Here is a 25,548-nt window from a genome sequence, read left to right on the forward strand (position 1 = left end):
GCCAGGAGAGGGAAGGGCATGGGAGCCAGGACATGCCCTGGGGGTGAGGACTGGGACACACAGCCCCTCAGCAGCCTGAATATTTGGGGTCCCAAAGGCAGAGCTGGAGTTTGCAATGGCTTGTGAGGTAAGGAGGAAATCTGGAAAAACCAGCAGATTTTGGAGAGGGATGTTCAGTGTGGCACCAAGGCCACAACCCTGAGCAGGACGTGACACAGACATGGCGTTTCTCTTCATGGAGCTGCTGATTTTCCTACCCTTGTGCAGCCACCTGGAGCCCCTGGGCATGACAAGGAGCCACAGATGGGGGTCAGAATGTGGTTCCCTCCCCCCAGGTGTGCCCTGAAGGTCTGACCCTTCACACAGGGTGGCTTAGGGTGACTCAAGGTTGGATTTCCAGCTCTCTTGGACCCTCCCACCTCTCCCAGCTCACCCTGCTGATGCTGCTCCCTTCATTCCTGGTGGAGAAGGGATGCTCCTGCACAGCCACAGGGTCACTTCTCACCCCTCTCCCTTTCCAAAGGTGTCCCTTCTGTCCCTGAGGAGCTGAGGGACACTCAAAAGGAAGGTGAAACCCCCACACTTCCAGCTGTGGAGCCACTCCCCAGGTGAGGCTGTGCTGCTCTCACCCTGGGACAAACCAGGACATTCTCCCTGCACACTTCCCTGCCCTGGGATTTCCCCCCAGCCTGGGAGGGGGGGGGGGGGGGGGGGCTGATTTCTGCTGCCTGTGTGTTTATTTTTGCCATTGCAAACCCCTCTTCATCCCCTGTGCTCTCTGACCCCCTGGTGTCAGGAGTTCAATCTCTGACGTTCCACTCCTTGCCCCCACCTCATTCTCTTCGAGCTGCTCTGCCTTGGAAACCTGGTGCCACATGCCAGCCCCAAAGAGCCCTGATCAATACCAGGGGACCACATCCCTGTGACCCCTCAACCCTCCCCAAAAAGGGCAGAGGGCAGAGCCCAGCTCTGGCCATGTTTTCATTGCATTTGCTGGAGGGGGAGGGAGGCAGAGCTTTTCTTTCTTGTTTTCTTTCTGCCTTGCTTTCCAGCTGGGACACTCCTGGCTGCTTCCTCAGCCTCATTTAATAGCAGCAAGTGCCAGAACCACCAAAAATCAGGAGAACTGGTGAGGTAAATTGGAAAAATCAGGAGCACTGTAAGAAAGGAGTTGCTCCTGCCCTTGGGGGTGTAAAACTTCACTGCAATGGGGGCACCATCAAAGACCCCAGAAAAACTTTGGCAGGAGTGCCCAGGGACCTGGTTTCTCTCCCCATATCTCAGCCCCTTGCATGGAACAAGTTTTATTCCAAGGAATTCCAAGGAATAAAAGCACTTTTGAGCAGCCCTTGCAGTTTGGGGTCCAAGTGGTTTCTGCAGGACCCTCCTAGAGGAATTTTGGGGTATTTTTGATGGCAGATGTGCTGATAATCACCCCACATCCTAATGACCCCAGACCTGTAGGGTGACAGCAGCACAGCCTGGGGCTGGAGAAGCAGGAAAATCCCTCTTGGATGTGAGGCCCAAGTGCTGCCCAAGGACAGGAGGGATGGGGCACCTCACCCTCAGCTGCTGCTGCAGGTGGCAAGGGCAGGCCATCCCCAGGTGGGGGGCACTGCCATGCACCATCCAATTAACCCTTCTGGCAGCTCCCATTAAAATAAAGGGGCCTCCAGGTCCCTGCTGGAGTGGCCTATTTTAGGTGAGCATCTCCTTGGTTTGGCAGGGTGGGTGGAGCTGGGGAGGTGGTTATTTCAGGAAAGGGACGCTATAGATAACTGATCTGCCAGCCAGGTGTCATGTTCCTTCATTTATTTTCAATTACTTTGTCTCTGGAGCTCCGGTGAGAATTGCCTGGTGTCAGTTCATTTGGTCACCTCCCTGCCTCTCCGGGGTGTGGTGTGATCCATCCCCAGGGGAGGATGTTACAAAACAGCTCCAGCTCAGCCTGGGGCCACCCCCAGCTCTGTCCCCCCTGCTCAGGGTCACCCTCGGCTCTGAGAGCAGTGGGCAGAGACTGTTGGGGTGGGAGATTCCTTCTGGTCGTGGTGGTGGCAGAGCCCAGCCCCTCACCAGCACAGCCCCTCACCTACCCAACTCCTCACCTGCCCAGCCCCTCACCTGCCCAGCCCCTCACCTGCCCAGCCCCTCACCTGCCCAGCCCCTCACCAGCACAGCCCCTCACCTGCCCAGCCCCTCACCTGCCCAACCCCTCACCTGCACAGCTCCACACCTGCACAGCCCCTCACCTACCCAGCCCCTCACCTGCCCAGCCCCTCCCCAGGTGCAGCTGTCTGTCCTCCCATGCAGGTGACAAACTCTGTCCCTTGGCTCCTTGCTCTCAAGCCCATTTGCCTCCTCAGCTGCTGGGTTGGGTTGGGCTGGATTGGGCTGGGCTGGGTTGGGCTGGGATGGGTTGGGCTGGGTTGGGCTGGGTTGGGCTGGGTTGGGTTGGGCTGGGTTGGGTTGGGTTGGGTTGGGCTGGATTGGATTCCTTTAAGGTAAAATCTCTTCACCCTTGCTGTCCCTTTGAGCCCTTTTACCTGCCTGAGCTACTCTCCAGGTGTGATCCCAGCCATCTCCTGCTGTCAAGACAGTGACAACAGTGGGGAGCAAGGAGGGCATGATGTCATTTTCAGATCCACTGGGAAGTTTTCAGCAGCTACATCTGGGAAAAAAAAAAAAAAAAAAAAAACAAACCACATAATTTCCCTGTGAAAAAAAAAAAAAAAAAAAAAAAAAAAAAGAGACACATTTGCTCTGGTTTCAATGAGAAAGAAATAAATAGAAAGCCTGGGAGTGACTGTCCTTAATTGATTAGTCATTTCTGCAGATGATAATTGCACATCAAAAGACTGTTCCATGCAAATGTCCTCGCTGAGAGCAGCAAGGCACAGGGGAAGTTGGGTACAGGAAATAAACCCTTTAGAAGCTCCCCAGGAGGATTTGGGGCCCCACATCAGGAAAACAGTTTTGTTCTTGAAGAAATATCCAAAACCTCAGGCAAATCCCAGCAGCAGGACAAGGAGAGGGAGGAGGACAGGGAACACCCCAGTGTCCAGCCAGGGGAAACACCCCAAATTGAGACAGCAGAGCAGAGATTTGCAATGTCCTGCAGCTGCTGCTGCAGGGGCAGGGGCTGGGCTGGACACCAGGGTCACCCTGAGCCCCCTGGTCTGGAGCATCAGTGGCCACCAAGGTCAGAGTGAGGTGGACAGAGGAAGAACCAGGCCAAAATCAGCCTGTGACCTCCCATCCCTGCTGGGGGTGTAAAACTTCACTGCAATGGGGCACCATCAAAGACCCCAGAAAAGCCTTGGCAGGAGTGCCCAGGGACTGGTTTCTCCCCCCAAAGCTCAGCCCCTTGCATGGAACAAGTTTTATTCCAAGGAATTCCAAGGAATAAAAGCACTTTTGAGCAGCCCTTGCAGTTTGGGGTCCAAGTGGTTTCTGCAGGACCCTCCTAGAGGAATTTTGGGGTATTTTTGATGGCAGATGTGCTGATAATCACCCCACATCCTAATGACCCCAGACCTGTAGGGTGACAGCAGCACAGCCTGGGGCTGGAGAAGCAGGAAAATCCCTCTTGGATCTGGGCAGCACCCCCAGTTGAGGATCCTTGGCATGCCAGGGGGGCCAGGCTGTCCCTGAGCCCCCAGCGAGTGCCAGCCCTGGAGTCTGGCAAAGGAGGCTTGTGAGCATGACTCAGTCAGCCTCCAAAAGCAGCAGAAAAAACAAGGATCTGCTGTGAGCTGCATCTTGATTTTTAAGGCAATCTCGTGATGTTTTGCAGGGCTGGAGTGTGGCTCTGTGATACTCGGGCAGTGCTGAAACCCACAGGAGTTTGGGGGGTTTTTGGGGGTGAAAATTCTCCTTTTTGTACACACTGGGGTGCTGGAGAGCTTCCATCCCCAGGGCTGCAATCCCAGCACAGGTCACCCTTTGGAGGGGGTCAGGGATATTCCAAATTCTCCTGGCTGCCCTCAGAGCTGCCCCTCAACCTTGTGATGCCTCCAGGGGTTCCTCAGCCTCACGGAGCAGCTCTGAGCAGTGATGAGGGTGGCCTCCTGTGCCTGCCTTGCCTCTGTGAGGCCAGAGGTGAGAGCAGAGGGGTCTCAGCCCTCTCCAGAGCACGGCAGGGTTTGTGTGTGCAAATCCCTGCAGCCTGAGCTCCACACCGGACCTTCTGCGCTGTCCCACCCAAATTCCTGCAGCCAAACCCCACCCGGGTTTAATCCATCCCCCAGCTCCCCATCAGCATCACCGGGGAAGCAGCACTGGGGATGCCCGGGGGGCTGAATTCCCTGCTGGGACATCCAGGAGCCAGGCTGGGAGCGGCTCCCCTCGGGCTGGGGGTCAGCAGGAGCTCCTTCCCTCGGCAGGCAGCGCGGGCGACCGGCGCTCGCAGGGCGTGAGTCATCCGACCCATTTAGGCATGGCAGGGAGAGACGAGCGGCTCCTTCTCGGGCTCCTCTCTCTCTCTCTGCTGTCTAGACAGACAAGCTCTGGCTGCAAAAGCCTTCCCGGCTCTCCTGAGCCGCCGGCACCCAGCCGGGGAGCCAGGGATGGGCAGGGACCTCACCTGGGCATCTCCGGGGCAGCTGAGCTCAGCCTGGCCCCGGGCAAGGGCAGATTTCAACACCGGGAAGGGGAAATGGGAGTGGGAGTGGGAGTGGGAGTGGGAGTGGGAGTGGGAGTGGGAATGGCAATGGCAATGGCAATGGCAATGGCAATGGCAATGGCAATGGCAATGGGAATGGGAATGGGAGTGGGAATGGGAATGGGAATGGGAATGGGAATGGGAATGGGAATGGGAATGGGAATGGGAATGGGAATGGGGTTGGGGATGGGAATGGGAATGGGAATGGGGATGGGGATGAGAATGGGAGTGGGAATGGGGATGGGGATGGGGATGGGGATGGGAATGGGAATGGGAGTGAGAATGGGAATTGGAATGGGAGTGGGGATGGAAATGTGGAAAATGGAAATAAAAATTGTAGTGAGAATGGGAATGGGAATGGGAATGGGAATGGGAATGGGAATGGGAATGGGAATGGGAATGGGAATTGAAACCGGAGTGAAAATTGAAATGGCAACGGGAGTGGGAATGGGAATGTGGAAGGTGGAAATGCACTTCTGGGAATCACTGCCCGTGTCTGAGGAGGGTTTCGTGGGGCTGAGCTCTTCCCTGGGACAGGGCAGGACGGGATAATTCAGCTCTGAACAGCCCAGACCAGCCAGGGTTTATTCCTGGCTGAACCCTGTGGCTGGTCAGAGCCCCAGCTCACCTGGGGTGGGTGCCACGGGGTGCTGGAGCCTGAGGGGTCTCTCCTCCTCCTCACACGGATGCAGAACAGAAAATTCAGTGCAGTTCGAAGAATCACCCTAATCTTAGGGAGGGAAACCCAATTTTTGCAGGTTTTTTGTTGTTCCTGGACCATTATTACTTCCTCCACAGCAATTCACATCTTTTTTTCAGATTACCATGGTCTGCAGGTCACTGTCTCGTGTCAGTTCACAGAGAGACCCAGAGATGCCAGAATTTGGTGGCACGAGGACAGGGAAGGCTTGGGAAGGTGGCAGCAGTGGGCTGGAGCAGAGTGAACAGAAATCTGCACATCTGGGAATGAGAGCGCTTGGCTGTGGCACCAGCCACCAGGAGCCAGTGGGTGACAAATGGCCCGGAGCCACCTTTTGTTTGAAAAGCAGGGGAAGAGTGAGTCACAGCAGGGACCGAGTCACATCTGAGCCTCGGGCACATCCTGGGTGCCGGGGAGGAGGCGCTGGAACCGATTTTGGGATAGCAGCGATGGCACAGGCAGGGGAAAGGCGGAGATGGGGAAAGTCGGGGTTTGATTCAGCACATTTTGATTCAGGAAGGCTCCTCAGCACAAACCTGGCCGGAGAAACCTCCCAGGAGAGGAAGGACCTGCAGGGAGAGGAAAAGGGTCCAGCCCAAACCTAGGAGACGCTGGAGCCAACAAATGGAAGAGGAATGAAGGGGGTCTCACTAATCCCCCCTTAACTGATCGATCAGCCACCAAATCTGGGTGCAAACACCTCGATCCTGGAGGTGCTGGGATAAAACTAAACTCCTGATGTGAGGGAGAAGAGCTGTGGGTGAGCAGAGAGTGATGAGGATGAGGATGAGGATGAGGATGAGGATGAAGATGAGGATGAGGATGAGGATGAGGATGAGGATGAGGATGAGGATGAGGATGAGGATTAGGATGAGGATCAGGATCAGGATCAGACTCAGGCTCAGGATCAGGATCAGTATCAGGATGAAGATGAAGATCAGGATCAGGATGAAAATGAAGATAAAGATGAAGATGAAGATGAAGATCAGGATCAGGCTCAGAATCAGGATGAAGATGAGGATCAGGATCAGGATCTCTGGGCTCTGGACAAGCAGGGCTCAGGGATCCACAGCTCTGGGCTGTGGCAGGGAGCAAAGGCAGCAGCCTGGCCCAGGAACTGCTGAGCTGTGCCCAAATTCCCCCTGGTTTGGGCTAAACCACTTGCAATGTGCTTTCAGCAGCTGCAGCTCCCACCCTGTGGCACCACCCCTCTCCTGTGGCAGTGGCAGAGGTTTGGGGAGCTCATTGGGATCCCTGGGGTGACCAAAATCCCCCAAGTACTCAGGAATTCCTTTCCTCAGTCCCCCCCTCTGCTCCTGCCCTTTGCCACCTGAGCCAGCCCTCAGCTGCAGCAGGGAAGCCCAAACTGGATTTTGGAGGTTTGAGCACCAGAGATTCCCAGGGAGATCATATGGAGGTGAATTCTCAGTCCCTGCCCAGCCATCCTGAGCCACGCCCCGGCCACCACGGAGACAAGAACGAGACCATGTTCAAAATTAATATAGATTTTTATTGAATAGTTGCTCTAAGTGGGCTTGTGAAGCCACCCATAGAATCATTTCTTTCACCTCAGCAGTGGTTCTGTAACAGTTATCAGCTTTGCAAGAGAAGAAAACCAAACAGAAGAGGGTGCAGTAAAATAAATAGGTTTTTTTTCTTTTTCTTATCTTTAAAATAAACTTTTCAAATAAATACTTTGGTTTTTTAATAATTTTTTTTTTCCTTAAAAGGTACAAGAGTATTGTCAAAAAAAAAAAAAACAACAAAACAACCATCAGGTTATAAACATATATTATGCCTTAGAGAAAGGAATAGAATAGAGAGAGCTGGGCAGGGATCTTTACACGCTGTACAGAAGGGATTTGTACCCAGAAACTCGGGATGGGAGATCTGGGGATGTCCTGGGGGGCCCGGGGGAAGAGGAGGAAGACCAGGAGAGCATCCCGCTGGAAAGGGGAGAAGGGGCAGGGCTTGGGGTGAGCTTGGCACAGATCTGTGGGATCTCCTCTCGTCATAGCTCCGTAGGGTGGGAGGGGTCCTGACCATGACAAAGCCCTTTGGGCACAGCAGGAGAGGGACCCAGAGCCATTCCCGCTGCCCCCGAGGGCTGGGACCCCTCGCCACGCACTCAAACCTCTCCTGGGACCCCTCCCAGGACTGCCAGCTCCGTGTCCTCAGGGGATTTTTCAGATTCCTCCCCCCAAGCAGGGGGAGAGACCCCAGCCCCACTCCCTGTGTGATTGCAGGAGATGCCGGTGCTCAGGGGGAAATGCACAAAGCAAAATAAACTCTGATTCCAGGTTTTGGCGTCTTTTGGTCCCTCCTCCATCTAGGTTCACCCCTGGGATGGGCAGGAGTGACCTCAGTGGGGTTTTAAGGGGTTCTAAAACAGAAAACCCCCAAAATTAATCCAAGGCATGTCAGGACAGACAGAAAACCCCCAAATTTAATCCAAGGCATATCAGGACAGACAGACAGCCCGGGTGCCAGGACAGGCAGCTGCGGACAAACATCCCGCAGATGGGATCTGACTCACGGAGGGTGGGGCAGGGAAGGAAGGGGCTCCCTTCCCAAACCCTCTCGTGGGGATGGAGCAGGGTGGAGCTGGGCAGAGGAGGTTGGGAATAGCTCAGGGAAAGAATGAGGCTGCCCGGAGCTCGGAGAACCGGAGCTTCGGGTGCCTGGGAGCTTCTGGTGCTCCCCGAGCTCTCCCGGCTGCTGAGAGAGAGGAGGGGAAGTGTGCTGAGGGTCCCCAGCTGGAGAGGGGAGCGGGAATTCCAGAGGAATTCCAGGTGAAGCCACCTGCCCCGAGAGCAGAGGGAAACCAAGAGGCTGAGCTGACCCAGCCCCGCAGGTCTTGGATGTGATTTTGGTGAGAACAAAGCTCTGCTCCGGCCCCACAGCCCTCAGTGCCAGCTGGGGCTCTCCTCCTCTCCACTCCCATGCAATTCCATGGAATTATTCCTGCTGGAAAAGCCCTCCAAGACCACCGAGTCCAAACATGAGCCCAGCACTGCTGAACCACCACTAAACCACGTCCACAGCTTTTAACCCCTCCCCTGCTGCGTGCCCGGAGTTCCGGGAAATGCATCCCCCGGATCTGTCATTCCATGGAGACATCCCAGAGCCCTGGCCGTGCCCTCCCCAGGCTGGGCACCACTCCCTGCCAGGAGGGGAACTGAGCCACGACAAGCCCAGCAGCTGCAGCTCCCCAAAATTCCTGGGGATGACTGAGGCAGGCAGAGCTGGCTTTGGGGAGCTGATCCATGGGCAGCCCAGGATGGTTTTGGGGATCCCTCTGCTCACCCCCAGGATGATTTTTGGGATCCGTCTGCTCATCCCCAGGATGGTTTTGGTGATCCCTCTCCTCACCCCAGGATGGTTTTGGGGATCCCTCTCCTCATCCCCAGGAGGAGTTTGGGGGCTGATCCATGCACAGCCCTCCCTCATCCCCCAGGATGGTTTTGAGGTGCCCTCTTCTCATTCCCAGGATGCTTTTGGGGATCCCTCACCCCAGGATGGTTTTAGGGATCCCTCTGCTCACCCCCAGGAGGATTTTGGGGGCTGATCCATGCACAGCCCTCCCTCCCTAACCCCCAGCTCCTGGGGGAGGTCACCCCGTGCTCGCATGACTCGGGAGGCCGTGAAAATGATGAAGCTTCACATGTTGAGTCATTCCACCATCAGGAGAGGAAGCAATGAATTGCAGAGATACAGAGGTGGTAACTAAATTTACAAGTGGGATCCGTTTGAAAAGGAGGAGGAGAAAAGAAAAAAAAATCAAAGTAGAGCAAGTTGGAAAATTCTGTTCATTAGTTTTCTTTAAAAAGTTTCAATGAACTGTTTCACATTCTCATTCAAGGGAGACAGCTCCTCCAACCCACAGGGGAAAAGGGACCTTTTCTCCCTAAAAATGCTCTCTGGTTTCATGGGGAAGGAGTTGAATCAGCACCAAAAGAAGAGTGAACTGAGCCTTCCAGAGGAAGCAGACTCCTGCAGGAAGTGTCTCCCCACAATATCCCTTGGGAGCAGGGAGCCAAGCAACTATTGGCACCAGGATAAATGGATTTGATATTTGCTGCCACAGGGATGATCTTAGAGGGGGTCACACACCTACAGGGCATCCTCTGAGAAGGTCATGGCTTTAAAATCCAAATGGTCCCAGGGTCCAGGTTGGCCTCAGATGGGGCTCAGTCCTTTCCTCATGCCAAGAGATCCCTCTGCACCCCAGAGCCTCATCCTGAGACACCCACAGATCTTCCCAGGGCAAAATCAGGGTGTCACTCATGTCCTTAGCATTCTCCAGCACAAACCCCCAGCAGGGGTGGGATCCACCCCCCTTCCCCATAGAGCCTCAATGTTTGGGTGCCATTTGAGCCAGCACAGGATTTCAGGAATAACTCTGCCAGGCAGGATGAATCACTCCCTGCAACAGAGGGAGCTCAGGATTTTTAGAAAGCAGGTGGATGGATGGGAGGAGGAGTCCCACAGTGATCCCACTTCTGCCTCACCTCTCAGCACTGAATCCCACCCTCCCTGCAGAGCAGACCCCCCAAAAAAATCCCATTTCCCCCTCTTCCAACAACCTGAGAACCAAGGGACTGGGATTAGCCACAAAATCATCTTTCCCAGCATGTGCAAGTGCACCAGGGAGCCAAACCCTGTACCTGGCACCATTCACAGCAGTATCATGAATATTATTAGTAATACAGCTACCCATCCTAACGTTATATTTATATCTACAAAAATAGATCCACAGGACTCTACGGGAAGGGAGCTGGGTCTGGGAGAAGCTGAGGGTTGTGTTGCATATATTCCTCCAGGGGCACCACACCCTCTCACACACCTGGAAGGGGGACAGGCAGGCAGGATACCACCCCTGCTCCAAAATCCCCCAGAATGATGCCAGTGGCTGGCTCCAGTCAGGTCCTGGCTGTCTGTGGGTGGCAGAAAACCCCTCAGTGAGGTGAGGACAAAGGAAATTCGGCAGGGGGGGAGGGTTGGGGTCACCAGGATGCACAGCCCCTCCTGCTCTCCATGTCCTCCTGCTCAGAACCCCCCATGGGGAGCCCCTGGAGCACTGGCTGCTCACACTTGGCTTTGCCATGGTTTTTTTTTTTTTTTTTTTTAAGTGAATTCAGTGCTGGTGGAAGGTACCAGATCAGGGTTCGAGCATCTGCTGGGGGTGGGATGGAGCCAGGCAGCAGCTCCCACCTCAGGCAGCCCTTCAAGGCCTGGGGAAATGAATGGCAATTTCCAAGCAGCTCCTTGTTGTCAGCCAGATCCCAGAGGGGACCTTTCCCTCGCTGCAGCCAGGCAGGAGCGAGTGGGCTGGGCTGCCTCCCAAAGCTCCTTCCCCTGCCAGAAGGTTCCTAAAGCTTCCCACACCTTCTCTTCCTCTTTGACATAGAAAAACACGGTGCCACCACATTTTGGAGCTCACTCACAGCTCCCAAGCCTGGAGGGAGGCTGCTGCCACTGGTGAGACCCCCTGACACCCCTGGGGAAAGGACATGTGGCCAGCTGAGGGGTGAAAGGCCACCCGCAGAAAGTGCTGGAGGAGGAGGAGTGGAGGGGGAGGTCTGGCACAGGGGTGCACTGACCTCTCTCCTCCCACACTGGGGGGCAGCTCCAGGAGAGCAGAGTCCTGAGGGCCCTCAGGCAGCCCTGCCATGGGGACAGAGCCCCAGGGAGCCTCTGGGCCACCTTTCCCTGTGGGACACAGCCAGGGAGGGCCCCCTCAGCTCGCTCTGCCTCTCCCGTCCCTCTCATGTGCAAAACCAACCACGGGTACCCCAGCTCGGTGACCCAAAGGTGATGGTGGGGAGGGGGGGACACTGCAGAGCAGAGGCAGCCGAGGGAGGAGGGGGATGGCAGAGAGAAGAGGAGGAGGGGGAGGAAGAGGAGCAAAGCCCGCTTCTCCTCCTCGGGAGGGTCATACCGGCTTGTCCAGCGTTTTGGGGAAGGGCGTGCCGCCGGCCGAGGAGATCTTCCTGCAGACCGTGTTGGTGTGGCTCTGGCAGCGGCAGCCGGGGCGTTTCAGGCCGTCGTAACCCCTCTGGCAAAGTTTGAGGCACGCCAGGGTGGGGAAGTAGCAGCAGAGGCAGGGCAGGAGGAGGGACAGGGCGCTCATGGCAGCCCAGCGGGCGCAGCAGGAGCCCGGCCCGCAGGAGCAGGGCTCGTCGGCGCAGGTGTCCTCGTCGTCGGTGGAGCAGTGGTAGAAGAGCCCCTTGACGCAGCAGAGGCAGGTGCCGTAGTCGAGGAGGCTCTCGGCGGAGCAGAGGCAGCGCTGGTTGCAGAGCCAGCAGGAGGGGAGGCTGCGGGCGGCCGTGCAGCGCGGGCAGCGGCAGCGCCCGCACGCCTCGCAGCGCAGCGAGTGTCCCTTGGGCGGGGACAGCTCGGCCTTGGGGTCACCCAACCGCGGCTGTGTCCGCACCGGGGACTGCCCCGAGTGCGACGGTGTCCTCGCCAGGGACTGCCCCGAGTGCGACGGCGACAGCAGCCGCTGCTCCGAGGCCGCCGTGCCCTGCGACACCGAGCTGGCCGTGCTGGAGTGGCTCAGCTGCGGGTCCTGGAAGGTGGCAGAAGCCGGGGAGCACTCGTGTTTGTGCCCCAGAGAGGAGTGGGAGCGGCTCTGCTGGCTGCGCGCCGCCGGGCGCTCCACGTAGTTGTTGCTGGCGCGGATGGAGCGGATCTGGTCGATGGAGAGCACCTGCTGGAAGTCCTCGGAGGGGGGGTCCATGGTCTGGTCACAGCTGGATGAGAGCTGCATTGCCGGGAGGCAGGAGACCCCGCGGCGTCAGGGCACATCTAAAAATCCTAAAGGGTGGGGCAGGAAGAGAGAAAATATCCCTGTTAGGTGATCCATGCATCCGCATCACTGAATCCCAGGCGGCTTTGGGATGGAAGGGACCTGACCGCTCATTGCAGCCGTGGGCAGGGGCACCTTGCACCGGAGCAAAGTGGGACACGAGGGCTGCAGAACTCCGGTGGAGGGATTTCCAACAGCCAGACCCGCAAGAGTTCCGTGCCTGGGAATACTTCCCTGCCACATCCCAAGGGAAGAGCTGTGGAATCTGCCCCGCGACGCCGGCGGGCACAGCCTCTCTCCGAGCCTCTGGTGTCCTTCCCGAGGATTTCCCACCCCTCAGCACCTCCTCCTCCTCCTCCCTCCCCAGGGACACTGGCCGGAGGAGGGGAATGGGGAGAAGTGACTGATGCAGAGCTGGCGCTCTCTCTGCTCTGGGGGCTCCCAGCACACCCCAAGCAGCCTCCTCTTCCCATTCCCTGCACGCACTGGGAGCACTGGGATGGGGAGTCTGAGCACAGCTCACCCCAGGCAGCAGCAGGGACAAATTAAATCACGGGATGGTTAAGGTTGGAAAAGCCCTCTAAGATCAGCCACTCCAAACATCAACCCAGCACCACCACGTCCACCATGTCCTCAAGTGCCACATCCACACTTTTTTTTGAGCACTTCCAGGGATGAAATTGCAAACAATGATCCAACCAGATTCCAGGAAAGAAAGGAAAGGAAAGGAAAGGAAAGGAAAGGAAAGGAAAGGAAAGGAAGGAAAGGAAAGGAAAGGAAAAAGGAAAGGAAAGGAAAAGAAAGGAAAGGAAAGGAAAGGAAAGGAAAGGAAAGGAAAGGAAAGGAAAGGAAAGGAAAGGAAAGGAAAGGAAAGGAAAGGAAAGGAAAGGAAAGAAAGGAAGGCAGCCGCTGCTCTCAAGTAGGTGAAGGGGCCACAGGTAGAATCTGCTCATGCAGCAGAGAGAGGCAGAGGGAAGATTGATTTTCATTAGCCAGGCTGACCTTGAGGAGCAGGGAAAAGCAAAGGCAACTTACTTTGACTGTTCAAGCAAGATCTCGTCTCTCCCATCCCCCTCTCCGGAAAGAAAAGGCAACTGAGCTGCTCAGATTTGGGGTTTTGCCCCAAATTCCCGGTGTGGGGAGATGCAGACAGCGAGGAGTGGCTCACCCAGGACACCCACAGGTGACTGGGGCACCCTTTTCTCCCAATGCAGTACCAAGGAGGGCAGGGCTGACCAGGGGGAGGTTTGTGAGCTCCCTGAAGGGATGGGAACAGGTCACAGGCAAAATTCTGGTGTCACCTGCTGCCACCGAGCTGCTCACCTGGGAGAGTCTCACTGGGGGGAGATGTGGAGCCCCAACACCGCCCTGAAGGGGGCTGGCCCCTCTCAGGCTGCAGCTGGGACTGAGTAGAGGGAGCCGGGAGCAGCCCTGGTGCATTCCCAGCTCCCTCCAGACCCAGATCCTGTCGGGATGGAATCGTTCAGGGAGCGCTGCTGGCTCACACCCACGTGTCCGTCCCCGCTCTCCTGGGCTCTGCACTCGGTCATTGAGAACTGTGAGGGTCTTGGGGGGCTCGAGCCAAAGGGAGAGACCACACAGAATGTCCTGGGGGCCTCTAGCCAAAGGGAGAGACCCCACAGAGGGTCCTGGGGCCTCGAGCCAAAGGGAGAGACCCCACAGAGGGTCTTGGGGGGCTCTAGCCAAAGGGAGAGACCCCACAGAGGGTCCTGGGGGGCTCGAGCCAAAGGAAGAGACCCCACAGAGGGTCCTGCAGCCACGGAGCCGATGGAGCTGGGAGATAAAGGGCTGGCTCAGTACAGGTAACCCAAATCCTGAACAGCTGGAGCTCGGGAGGCACCAGGAGATCCCTGAGCCGGGCTGGGGCAGGAGGGACAATGTGAGGAGAAACAAAGCCTGGGGGACACAGCCAGAGAGGAGCCGAGCATCGGATGTGCCGGACACTCCGGATCTGGGGGAAAGGCTCAGACAAGACAGACCCTGGGAGCACCCCCAGCACTGGACCAGGACCCAAATGCCCCCAGAGCTGCAATTCCCAGGTGCAGGAATCTGACAAGGACCTGAACTCCCCGGCTGGAGGGACGTAAATTCCCTGTGGGAACCCGAGGGAGCAGAACAGAACATCTGTAGGTCCTCCAGAGGGACAGAATGCTCGGAGCTGGGACCCCACTTCTTCCTCATCCCCCAGCCTGGAATAGCTCAATGCCCCCCACTCCCTGCCTGCCGGATTCCAGGGGTGCAATCCCTGGAAAATCCAAATCCCAGCCCCACTGAGCTGGGCATCCTCGGGGCTCAGCTGCACCCCTCGCTGCCCGCCTGGGGGGCTGGGGCAGCGTCCCCCCAGCCTCCTCCTCCTCCTCACACCGTGCCTGCCAGGCGGGCATGCCAGCCCTGGAAACCGGGCCGGCTTTATGGCCACCAGCAGCCCCAAACATATAAAGTTCGTGTGATAATGGGCCGGAGGAGGGATCGTAAAAGCAAATGATTTACAGGCTGGAGGTGGCTGCGAGCCGGGGACAGGCGGCTCAGGGCGCCAGGTGGGAGAAAAGGGACCCCTCGCGCTGCCTGGGTGCCGCGGGGTTTTTGGGGAGCCCGAGCCCCCGGCCCCCATCAGCGCGCAGCCCCCGCGCGGTCCCGCAGCCGGGATTCGTGTGCAGGACACCCCAGAGGACAAACCACGCGTGGCTCGGACCCACATGCGTGTGCAGGACCCCAAACCCTCCCCCACTGCCCGCACGGAGCCGCAGCTCCCTCGCACATCCCGTGCGCATCCAGGAGCATCCCAGGCGTGCCCAGGACCCCCACCCGCAGCCCACGAGTGCCCAGGACCCCCTCCCACCCGCCGCCCACGCGTGTCCGAGCCGGGCGGACTCACCGTGCTCCATCCGCCCCGGCGGGGGCAGCCCCGGCCCCGCGGGCAGCGGGGGGGCCCCGCGCTCGGTGGGAACGGGAGGCTGGGAGGAGGGAGGAGGAGGAGGAGGAGGAGGAGGAGGGATGGAGGGAGGAGGGAGGGACCTGGCGCTGCCCGGGAGCATCGCGCTCCCCCTCGCTCTGCGCTGCCTTCCCGGAGCTCTTAACGCTTTACCCAAGTGGCGTCATCCCGCTGAAATGGACTCGGCCCATTAGCGGCTCCGCAGAGCCCCGCAGCGCTCCCCAGGCACCCGGCCCAGCCCCGCCGCGGGATGCTCGGCCGCTATTTAAATATTTCCGTCTGTCCCCGGCTCCGTGTCCCTCCCTGCACCCCTCGGGATGTTTCTTCTGCTCCCCCCGGGATGTTCCCCCTGTGCCCCCGGGATGTTCATCCTGCCGCGCCCCCAGCTCCGTGTCCCCGCTGGGCACACCGGGACAGCCCCGCTGGGCACACGGACAGCTCGGGGTCAGTGTGACACCGTGGGCAGGTCCGCAAAGAGCCGAGAGCGACTCGGGATCTGTCACCTTGGGTTTGATCCCGAAATCGCCGAGAAACGAGCGCAGTCGCCTCATGGAATCATGGAAAAGGTGGGAAAAGGCCTCTGAGGTCATGGAGTCCAACCTTCTCCCAGCTCACCTGGTCCCAGGAGGCAGCCGGGACAGCCCAGGTGCCGTCCAGCTCCGGCACTTTCCGAAAATCCAAACCCGCACCTGAGCGAGCTCCTGCAGAGACCCACTCGGCAGAGGGGCTGGGAAGCAGCTTTTCCACCTGAGACCCCCAGAACCGGCCCACACACATCTCTCCTCCCAGAAACAACAAGGCGGGACTCAGGGTCCGAGCAGGACCCGGATTTTCTATCCCAGAGGTTTCCCCAAGCCGCTGCATGCTCCGTCCTCCCTGCCCGTGGCTCAGGAGCACCAGAGGTCCTTGTGACATTCCCAAACCCCATTCACAGGTGACGTGGGCCTGGTTTGACAGTCCCAAAGGCACAGGGCCACCCTGATGACACAGGGTGTCAGCCGGCAGAGCCCCCACCCTCCCTCCGATCCCCTCGACACTTCAGGGTGCTCACCCATCCTTTCAGATGAGCAAAGCGACACCCCCGGCCCGGGCAGGGCTCAGGGTCCGTCTCACATGAGTGAAGATGAAACCACCAAACCCTCAGCGCCCCCAGGCAGGGGCGCAGCAGCCCGGGACCCCTCAGGGCGGGCAGGTCCCCAGGCTGGATGGCAAACACAGGATGGGGACAGAGGGGAGAGAAGGAGCTGAAAAGGAATGCGAGTGACAAATCTGCTGCTTGTGGCTGGAACAGATGGGGACAAACTGGGATGATCCCATGGAGCTCGGGGGCTCCATGCCAGCTGATGCCAGCAGCAGCACCCCAGGAATCCCCCCGGCTCCCGCACGGTGCCCAGCTGAGCTTTGCAGGCTCGTTTTTCGGCATTTCTGGGCTGAGGGTTTCTCCATCTCCGCGGATGCTCCTCCAGGAGTTTCTCCAAGAAGAACGAGTCCCTGACAGCATTTCTCAGGCTCGGCTCCAGCACGGAGCCTTGAGGCTGAATCCTCTGCGCTCCCACCGACCCCTCCTCTTCTCCCCACTGCTCCCAGCTCCGTCTTTCAGGGCGCACGAAGGATCCGATCTGCCCGATTCGCAGCCCACGGGCTGAGAGCACCTGCCTGCCGGGAGCACGTGTGATGTCCTCCCTTCCTTCCAGCCCCAATCTCTCACTCCCACCTCGAGGTGATTCAGGCTTCCCGCTGCCTCCAGCATCCCAGCGCAGCCTGCGTCGTGCTCAGCCGGCGCCTCTTTATTCCGCGTTATTCCCCGCTGGCTGCCGAGGGAGGGAGAAAAGGCAGAATGCGGAGCTCCAGGGAGTAGTGGGAGGGTGGGAGAGCAGAGCAGAGCACAGATCCTGGTGAGAGATCTACCCCAGCAGCGCCGGACAAGGGGGTGCGACCCCAGTGCGCCCCCAGAGCGGGGGAGCTCAGACCCTCCCCCAAAGGAAGGGTCGGGGATGGAGCCTCCCCCCGCTCAGGAGGGGGTTTGGCTGTCGGGAGAGAGACGTGAGTGGGGCAGAGGGAGGTGTGAGACTTCTGGAGGTTTCTGATCATCTGTGTGTGAGGGATGGGTGGGAGCAGGGGCTGGACAACCCTCCTGGACCCCCACTGCACCCCAAACCCTGCACAGTCCCCACTGCACCCCAGCTCCCCAGCTCCCCTTTGGGGTTGCTCCCACCCTTCATCCCAGTGCAAATCCAGCACCTTTAAGGCCGTGGACGCCGCTGGGGGCGTGCCCAAAGGGATGGGGGAAGCAGCCCCTGGGTGTCCCGTTTCTGTTTGAGGCTCAGTGCAGGTCCTGCCTGGCAGCTGAGAGCACCAACATCAAAATCAGCACCCCGGGGTTCCCAGCCCCAGCTCCTGCTGCATTTTGGAGAACCCCCATTCCCACCAACCCTCATAGTTCAGTAGCAATGCCTCCCTGCTTTGTTCTTCCCATTCCCCCTACACATCCCAAACATCCCCAAAAACACGGGGAGCCACTCACTTCCATCTCCCTTCCCAAAAAGTGTTTCTCTACATCCACACCCCGGTCACAAATCCCAAGGAGCTCGGTCTGAAGCCTGGAGAACTTCCTTGGGACTTTAAAACAATCGGGAGGGCTCAGCACCATTTTCCACAGAGATTTTCCAGCCTACTCTGAGCCTGAGCAGCTCCAGCTACACAATTCACCCCTGGAAACCAGCCCTGGGGTGGGCAGGAGAGCAGGACATCCCAGAGCAAGGCTGGAGCTGCCTGATTGCCAAGCTGGGCTCAGGGGAGGGTAATTCACCTCCAGTTACAGATGATGCAGGGGAGGGAGGGAAAAAAAGAGAGAGGAGAAAGAGAACACGCGATTCCCCTGATTGAATCAGCCAGAAAAAAGGAGGTGCTGGTGCCCTCTAATTTGGAGATTCACAGATTTTAGGGCCAGAAGGGACCGTGATGCTCATCTAGCCTGACAGTCTGTATTATGTAAAAGCCACTTGAAGCCAGACAGTGCCACGAGCTTTTCAGGAGCAACAGCCAGCACTGGGGAACTGATTAAAGGGCTGTGATTCTGCCGAGGTGGGGACATGTTGCTCCCAGCACGCTGGGAGAGGGGGAGGCCAGGTCCACCCACCCTGAGCAGACGGCAGCGCTGGGGGAGAGGAAACATCACTTCCCTTCGCTGTCAGGCAGCTCCTTCTCACAGGAGGGATAAGCAGAGAAAAAGCAACCCCTTCCTCGCGGTTTTCTTTTGGGTGTTCCCTAATCCATGGGAAGAAAACAGAGATGCTGGCGCTGGGATGTTTCTTGCCCACTTTGGGGTCAAACCTCACGTTTTGCAGTGTAGCTGTGGGAGCTGAGCCAGAGCCGAGCTAGAGCTGAGCCTGAGCCGAGCCAGAGCCGAGCTAGAGCCGAGCCAGAGCCGAGCCTGCCTCTCCAGGAGCCGGATCCCGAGCCCCGGGCTCCGGCTGCAGCAGCCGGGGGTGTAGTCATTGACTGCAATGAGAGTTTCCCTCTGAAGATGGAGCCAGGCAGCACAAAACATCAATAAAGCGCTCAGGATGCGTCCCTTAATGAGCTGAGATTGTAACGCGCTGCCAGCGCTGCCCATTCTGCCAGAGAGGAGCAGATTCTGCCGGGGAAGTGTTAAGCGGGTGCTGCTGACTCATTGATGCAGATGGTTCCGGCCCCGAGCCGAGCAGCGTCTCCGGGAGCAGCGGGGATCCAGCAGCTCAGCAGGGCGGGGGACTGACTCCCCGTGCCACCATTTCCCAGGGCATGGTGTCCCCATGGGGTCCCCATGGTGTCCCTATGGCATCATTTCCCAGGGCATGGGATCTGTTCTCGTTTGAAAAAAAGACAGGTGTGTGCCAGGTAAAGCAGAACCTTCTTTTGAAATGGGGAAAGTAAATCCCTCCCTCTGAACGAGTATAATTTTGAAATTAAGGTGCTTTTAGGCAAAGGTATGGGGATGGGAATAATATAGGAATAGCAGATTTTTACTAATGTATATAGCAAGGCAAAACAAAACAACAACTACAAAATTAACAACAAACAGAACAGGAACCTAGGAATAGGTTATTTTGGTTGTGGATTTGGTTTTTTGATTGTAGATTTGGTTTTTTGGTTGTGCTTTCTCCCATGGAATGATTTCCCATGCCATGGCTGCCCAGGTCCCCTGTGCACGGGGAGCACGGGGTGCTGTCCCTGTGCATTGTCACCATGAGGACACCAGACCTGGCACAGGTGTCCAGAGCAGCTGTGGCTGCCCCTGGATCTCAGCTGGGACAGGGCGTGGAGCAGCCTGGGGCAGTGGAAGGTGTCCCTGGAGGGGATGGAAGCCGGAGGAGTTTTCATGCTGCTGGCAACCCGAATCATTCCACACCCATGGCCTCCTCAGCAGCTCTTCTTCCACTGAACACGTTTGCCCCTGCCCGAAGCCACATCCCCTCCCAGGGATCACAGATGTGACTCCAGATGTGCTGGCTCCAAAGGTGGGACCCTCTCTCTCCAGTGGTGCCAGACTGGACTCCATGAGAGGTACCACGTGCACCAGGTACCCCACACACAGCAGGGGTCCCAAATATCCCAAATATCCCAGATATCACACACACACAGCAGGGATCCCAAATGTCCCAAATGTACCAGGTACCCCACACACAGCAGGGATCCCAAATGTATCAGATATCCTACACACACCAGGGATCCCAAATATCCCAAATGTACCAGATATCACACACACACCAGGTATCCTGCATGTCCTAAATATCTCAAATATCCCAAATGTCCCAGCTATCCCACATGTCCCAAATGTCCCAGGTACCCATGTCCCAGCTATTCCAAATGCCCCAGGTATCCCACGTACTCCAGGGATCCCAAATGTCCCAGGTATCCCAGCTGTCCCAAATGTCCCATGACCCGCTATACCGTGCAGTCCAGGCAATCCCAGTGTCCCCCACACACCAGGATCGCTCCTGCCGCTGCTCTGCTCCCCCCAAACCCGCACATCTGTCCCGAGCATCCTCCCTCACCTGGGCCCCCCCTTCCCTCTCCCGCACCCCAGGGATGGATGGGATGGGCTCCCCCAAATCCTGTGCCTTCGGAGTCCCCGTTTCAATGTCATTTTAAGCCGAGCTTGTGCCGGGAGCAGGGCTCGGTATTAAATTGCCGAGCCGGTCACATGCTGCTGGGATTTGGCCGTAGCTAAGCAGCACCGCCCCCGCAGTCACTTTTTTGGCTGGTGACTCCTCTGCTCGGCGTAAGGCAGAGCCGGCAAAGAATAGGAGAAACCGGAGGGGGAAGGGAAAAAAAAAAAAAAAAATAAATATGAGAAAACCGGGCGAGTCATTGTGAATGTCAGGAGCTCCTCGGCTGCGGGTGTGACAGCGATCCTCCCCCTCCAAACTCGCTCCGTGTGAGAGCCAAAGAGAGGATTTCATTAGGATCTGCTAGCAGGCTATTTTGGGAGCTGACATCCTACCCACGGCTAAAAATAGCCGCTCCCCTCCACGCAAACCAGGGTTTCTGTTCTTTCAAACTTTAACAAACCCCGCTGAGCCTCAGACCTTCCCTTCTCCCCACCCTTTGGTCCCTTCCTTGCTCCGTTCCTCTCCACCCTTCCTTGCCTTCCCTGCTCTCCATCTCTCATTTACCCGCTGTCCTCTTCCCTCCACTCCAGCCTGTGGTACCAGAGGGGAGATGGAGCTGGCAGGGCTGGGGTCACCTCACACCAAAAGCAGCTTCCTGCACCCACCTCAGGGGCTCTGGGCAGGCAGAGAGGGCTTGAGCCCCACAAGATGCTGCCAGACTCTGGCAAGGAGCATCCCTGTGGATCCTGGAGCATCCCTGTGGAGCATCCCTCCGGAGCCCAGGATGCTCCAGGGAGGGACCACCCCCTGCCCCAGGGAAGATGCTTCACTTTGGTACCTGATGTTCAGGTGGAGATTGATCCCAGGATCATTCCAGGATCGTGGGAAAGATCCCAGGGCTGGGCTGGGCTCAGGGAGTCCCAGCATAAAATTGTCCCACTCATAGAGAGCAGCTCCATCACATGGCCACAGTCACCTCTAAGAAGGGTTTTCTCCTGAAAACCGTGCCTAGCCTAAAAACCAGGTCCCTAAAACCCTGCCCCGTCTGTCCCTCCCTCCCCAGGGCCTCCAGAGCCACCGCAGCCACCGCTGCTGCTGCTGCCCCCTCCCGAGGGGCTGCGCGCAATTCCCTCCCCTCATTAGCACCGCCACCTCCCCGGCAGGTACAGGTATTTATAGCCAGCACCTGCCCCCTCCTGCGGCTCCCTCACACACAGCACGCGTTTAACCCTTTCCCAGGCTCTGCCTGACACCGGCCCAGCCTGGAGATTGGAAACCCACAGCCTGGAGTAACCAACCTCTGCAGAGACCTGCTGCATCCAGTGAAAGCAACTGTGTGTCACAGCTTCGGATATCCCACCTCTCCCTGGTCCCAGCCCCAAATCTCTCACCCCTCCCTGATCCAAGTCCCAAATCTTCCATCTCTCCTTGGTCCCAGTCCTAAATTTCCCACCTCTCCCCGATCCCAGCCCCAAACGTCTAATCTCTTCTTGGTCCCAGACTAAAATCTCACCTCTCCCTGGTCCCAGTTCCAAATCTTTCAACCCTCTCAGGTCCAAACACAAAGTGTCTCATCTCTCCCTGGTCCCAGCCCCAAATCTCACATCTCCCTTCTCCCAGTTCCAAATCTCCCACTTCTCCCTGGTCCAAATCCCAAATCTCCACTTCTCCCTGCAACCCAGCTCAGCCCAGCCGAGCCCAGCCCTGGCACAGCCCGGCCCAGCCCGGTACAGCCCGGCCCAGCCCGGTACAGCCCGGTACAGCCCGGCACAGCCCGGTACAGCCCGGTACAGCCCGGCACAGCCCGGCACAGCCCGGTACAGCCCGGTACAGCCCGGCACAGCCCGGCCCAGCCCGGCACAGCCCGGCCCAGCCCGGCCCAGCCCGGTACAGCCCGGTACAGCCCGGCACAGCCCGGCACAGCCCGGCACAGCCCGGTACAGCCTGGTACAGCCTGGCACAGTCCGGCAAAGCCCGGTACAGCCCGGGCACACCGGGAGGTGGCTCCGGTGCCCCCGGCTGCCTGCCCCGCGCCTTCCCCCGCGCAGCGCTGGCCGCCGGCCAGCCAGCCATTTCCTGGTAATCCAATCGCTGCGCAGATGAACTGAAAATGCATTTCCTGCCACCGTGCTGTAAAATTTTTATTAATGTAAGGGAGAAGGCAGCGCTGGCTCCCAGCGCTCATTGTGGGGGGGATGTGGAGAACAGGGAAACTGAGGCACGGAAAGTGCCAATGTGGGAGTAAAAGCGGCAGCGGGGCCAGCTGCCACCTCGGGGAGACAGAGCAGGTCTGCACCCAGGACATCCAGAGCTGCCACCATCCTGTCACCATCCCTTTCACCATCCCGGTGATACATCCCTGCCACCATCCCTGCCACACACACATCTCTGATACCATCCCTGTCACCATCCCAGTGACACATCCCTGCCACCATTGCTGCCACCATTGCTGCCACCATTGCTGCCACCATCCCTGTCACCATCCCTGTCACCATCCCTGCCACCATTTCTGTCCCCATCCCTGCCACCATCCCTGTCACACACACATCCCTGTCACCATCCCTGCCACCAACCCTGTCCCCATCCCTGCCACTATCCCTGTCACACACACATCCCTGCCACCATCCCTACCACCATCCCTGTCCCCATCCCTGCCACCATCCCTGCCACCATCCCTGTCACCATCCCTGCCACCATCCCTGCCACCATCCCTGTCCCCACCCTGCCACCCTCCCTGCCAGGCTGGAGCCCTGCTCTCAGCCTCTCCCCACCCACAGCTGCACCAGGGCAGAGCTAAATTGGAGCAGCACACACAATGACCTCGTGTGGGCTGTAGTATGAATATTTGATAGCTCTAATGTAATCATATCCAATCGATCCCGGCAGGAATATCTGCCCCCCTCCCTGAGCTCTCACTCTGCCCTGTCCCTTCCTCTCTCTCCCTTTCATTAATGCATTCTCCACTTTACATTATTTATTAACTTCCTTCCTTTTTTTGTGATTTAGAAAAAATAAATTAAATAACCGTGGTTATCTCGGACCCTCCTGCCTCAGGCTTTCAGGCCAGGCAGAAACTTTTCTGACCTTCTGTCACTCTGCTGACAGGGCTCTGTCCCTGGCACCCCATCCCTCTCTGCTCCCCATGGGTGCCTGGGGGTCACCAGATCCCCCAGGAATTTTCACCTATCGCATGATGCTGCCCAAAGCATGGAAGGAGCTCCCTGAGGGGCTGGCAGTGCCTTGCAGAGTGGGGCAGAGGGCAGGGGATTCCCTGTTGCCTCCAGGAGGAGGGGGGAGAGTGAAGCCGTGGTGATCCCACACACCCAGCTCCTGCTTCGCAAAAAGCATCTTCCAGCAGGGCTCTGTTAGACATGGAGGGGTGACATCAGTGTCCCCACTGCCCCCCAGGACACCCACAGCATCCTCACCAGGGCTCATTCTTGGAGGCTGCAGAGAGGCAAAGATCCAGTCTCAGGGTTGGATGCAGCTCCTCTCCCACTGCAGGCAATTTGGGGACACAGCTGGGAAAAGGCTTGAGAAAATCACAGACTCCTTGGGGACACCAGGTCCTGAGGCTCTGGGGCTGTTTGGAGGGAGCAAAGGGCTCCTCACACTCCCAGCAAGGCTGAAGCTTTCCTGCAGCCCAGCCTGCAGGGCCAGGGGCTGCATCTCCCACTGGAAACGAGCTGGACTCATCAGCCAGGGAGGGAAGAGCCCCGCGTGCCCCACGGGGATGCTGAGGACATGGGAACAGTGCCAGCGCTGCCATCCCGTGTCACGGCCGTGTCACCGCCGTGTCACCACCGCCCGGCTCCTCCCGCAGCCGGAATTTGCTGAGCCGGGAGAATCGATAGCGCCTGCCTGCTGTGCCCGGAGGGGAGGGGAGAGAGGGGCTGAGGCGGGGGGAGATGGAGGAGGTGAGGGGGGACCCCGGGGATGTGGGGAAAAGCAGCAGAGCCGCACGGTGAGGGAAGGTTTGGATGGAGGAGACCCTGAAACATTTCTTTTCCCATCCTGGAGGGTTCCCCCCGAGGATGCAGCCCTGGAACCCACACGGAACTCACAGAGATGTGGATCATGCACTGACCTGCACAGAGGGGAATGTGGGGAAACAGCTCCAGAGAGCAGCACCCCGGCTGTGCTTTATCCTCGTGCTTTATCCTCCTGGGCCAGCAGGCAGAGGCCCCCCATATCCCAGGGAAGATTCTCTTCCCAGAGGAGCCTCAGGAGCTTCCTGAGCTGATCCTGCTGATCGACCCCAGCCTTGAACCACATCCCTGTCCCCCCACGGGGAGTGGGGAACACAAAGCTCCTGACCCCACAGCACATACTGCACACCCCACAAACATTTCTCTTCTGGGATATCTTCCAGCTTGGAGGAAGGAGAGGTTCCCAAGTGATGGCTCATGGCAGGAGCCATGGGATCAGAACAGTGGGACCCCCTCCTCCTCTGCCTGGGCTGTGACAGCCTCACACACCTGGATGGGGCCCTGCAGGTGGAACCTGCCTGGAGGGAGAAGGTGAAGCTCCATAAGAAGAGCACAGCCACACCTGAGCTCAGATCCAGGCAGGTTCTCCCTCTCCATGGTCCCACAGGCTGGGGGAAATGGTTAGGGATAGGGGTTTGGGGTTAGGGGTTTGGGGTTAGGGTTAAGGTTAGGGGTTAAGGTTAGAGCTAAAGTTAGGATTAGGGGTTAGGGGTTAAGGTTTAGGGTTAGGGGTTAGGGGTTTGGTTTAGAGCTATGGTTAGGAGTTAGGGTTGGGCTCAGAGTTAATGGTTAGGGTTAGCTGGGTCCCAGCTGCAGACTGGCTCAGGAGTCTGGTGGTGACACCAGGGCAAGTAGAGAATTAGGATTAAGGTTAGGATTAGGGTTTGGGTTAGGGGTTAATGCTTAGGGTTTGGTTTGGGTTTAGAGTTATGGTTATGGTTAGGGTTAGGGTTTAGGTTTAGAGTTATGGTTAGAATTAGGATTAGGGCTAAGGATAGGGTTAGGGTTAGGTTTTGGGGTTAGGGGTTAATGCTTAGGGTTAGGTTTAGGTTTAGAGTTATGGTTAGGGCTAGGGCTATGGATAGGGTTAGCTTGGTCCCAGCTGCACCTTGGCTCTGGAGTTTTTGGGGGTGACACCAGAGCAGGTAGAGGGAATCTGGGTGGCAATGAGACTTTCGCCTTGTGGGTGTCCCTGAGCTGGTGACAGGCAGGATCAGAGGGGCAGGGGCAGCCCCCAGACCGAGCTAATGGGAGAGAAACAGTGACACCAGGCCAGGGGAAGGGGGTCCTGGCCTTTCCCAGGCTCTGCCCTGCTCCACTGCCCTGCCACTTCATCTTCCAC

At 57.9% G+C, this 25,548-nt stretch overlaps 1 protein-coding gene across 3 annotated transcripts; it reads right to left on the minus strand.

Annotated features, from left to right (window-relative positions):
• Positions 1–2,634: 2,634 nt before the first annotated feature.
• On the minus strand, positions 2,635–15,213 carry SPRY3 (sprouty RTK signaling antagonist 3). Of its 3 annotated transcripts, XM_079319146.1 has the most exons (3): positions 15,068–15,213; positions 11,302–12,179; positions 2,635–2,668 (listed from the first exon to the last, which is right to left on the minus strand). In XM_079319146.1, the coding sequence occupies exons 2-3, from the start codon at positions 12,130–12,132 to the stop codon at positions 2,663–2,665; spliced, it is 837 nt and encodes a 278-aa protein (XP_079175272.1). In that variant the 5' UTR covers positions 12,133–12,179; positions 15,068–15,213; the 3' UTR covers positions 2,635–2,662. The 3 variants fall into 3 exon arrangements, with proteins under 3 accessions (XP_079175272.1, XP_079175271.1, XP_079175273.1); XM_079319145.1 differs by lacking the exon at positions 2,635–2,668 and having other exon boundaries at positions 11,243–12,179; positions 15,068–15,211; XM_079319147.1 differs by lacking the exons at positions 2,635–2,668; positions 15,068–15,213 and adding an exon at positions 13,207–13,309 and having other exon boundaries at positions 11,243–12,179.
• Positions 15,214–25,548: the final 10,335 nt, after the last annotated feature.

Source organism: Erithacus rubecula (genome assembly GCF_903797595.1).
Source record: "Erithacus rubecula genome assembly, chromosome: 15".
In the NCBI taxonomy this organism is placed as follows: domain Eukaryota; kingdom Metazoa; phylum Chordata; class Aves; order Passeriformes; family Muscicapidae; genus Erithacus; species Erithacus rubecula.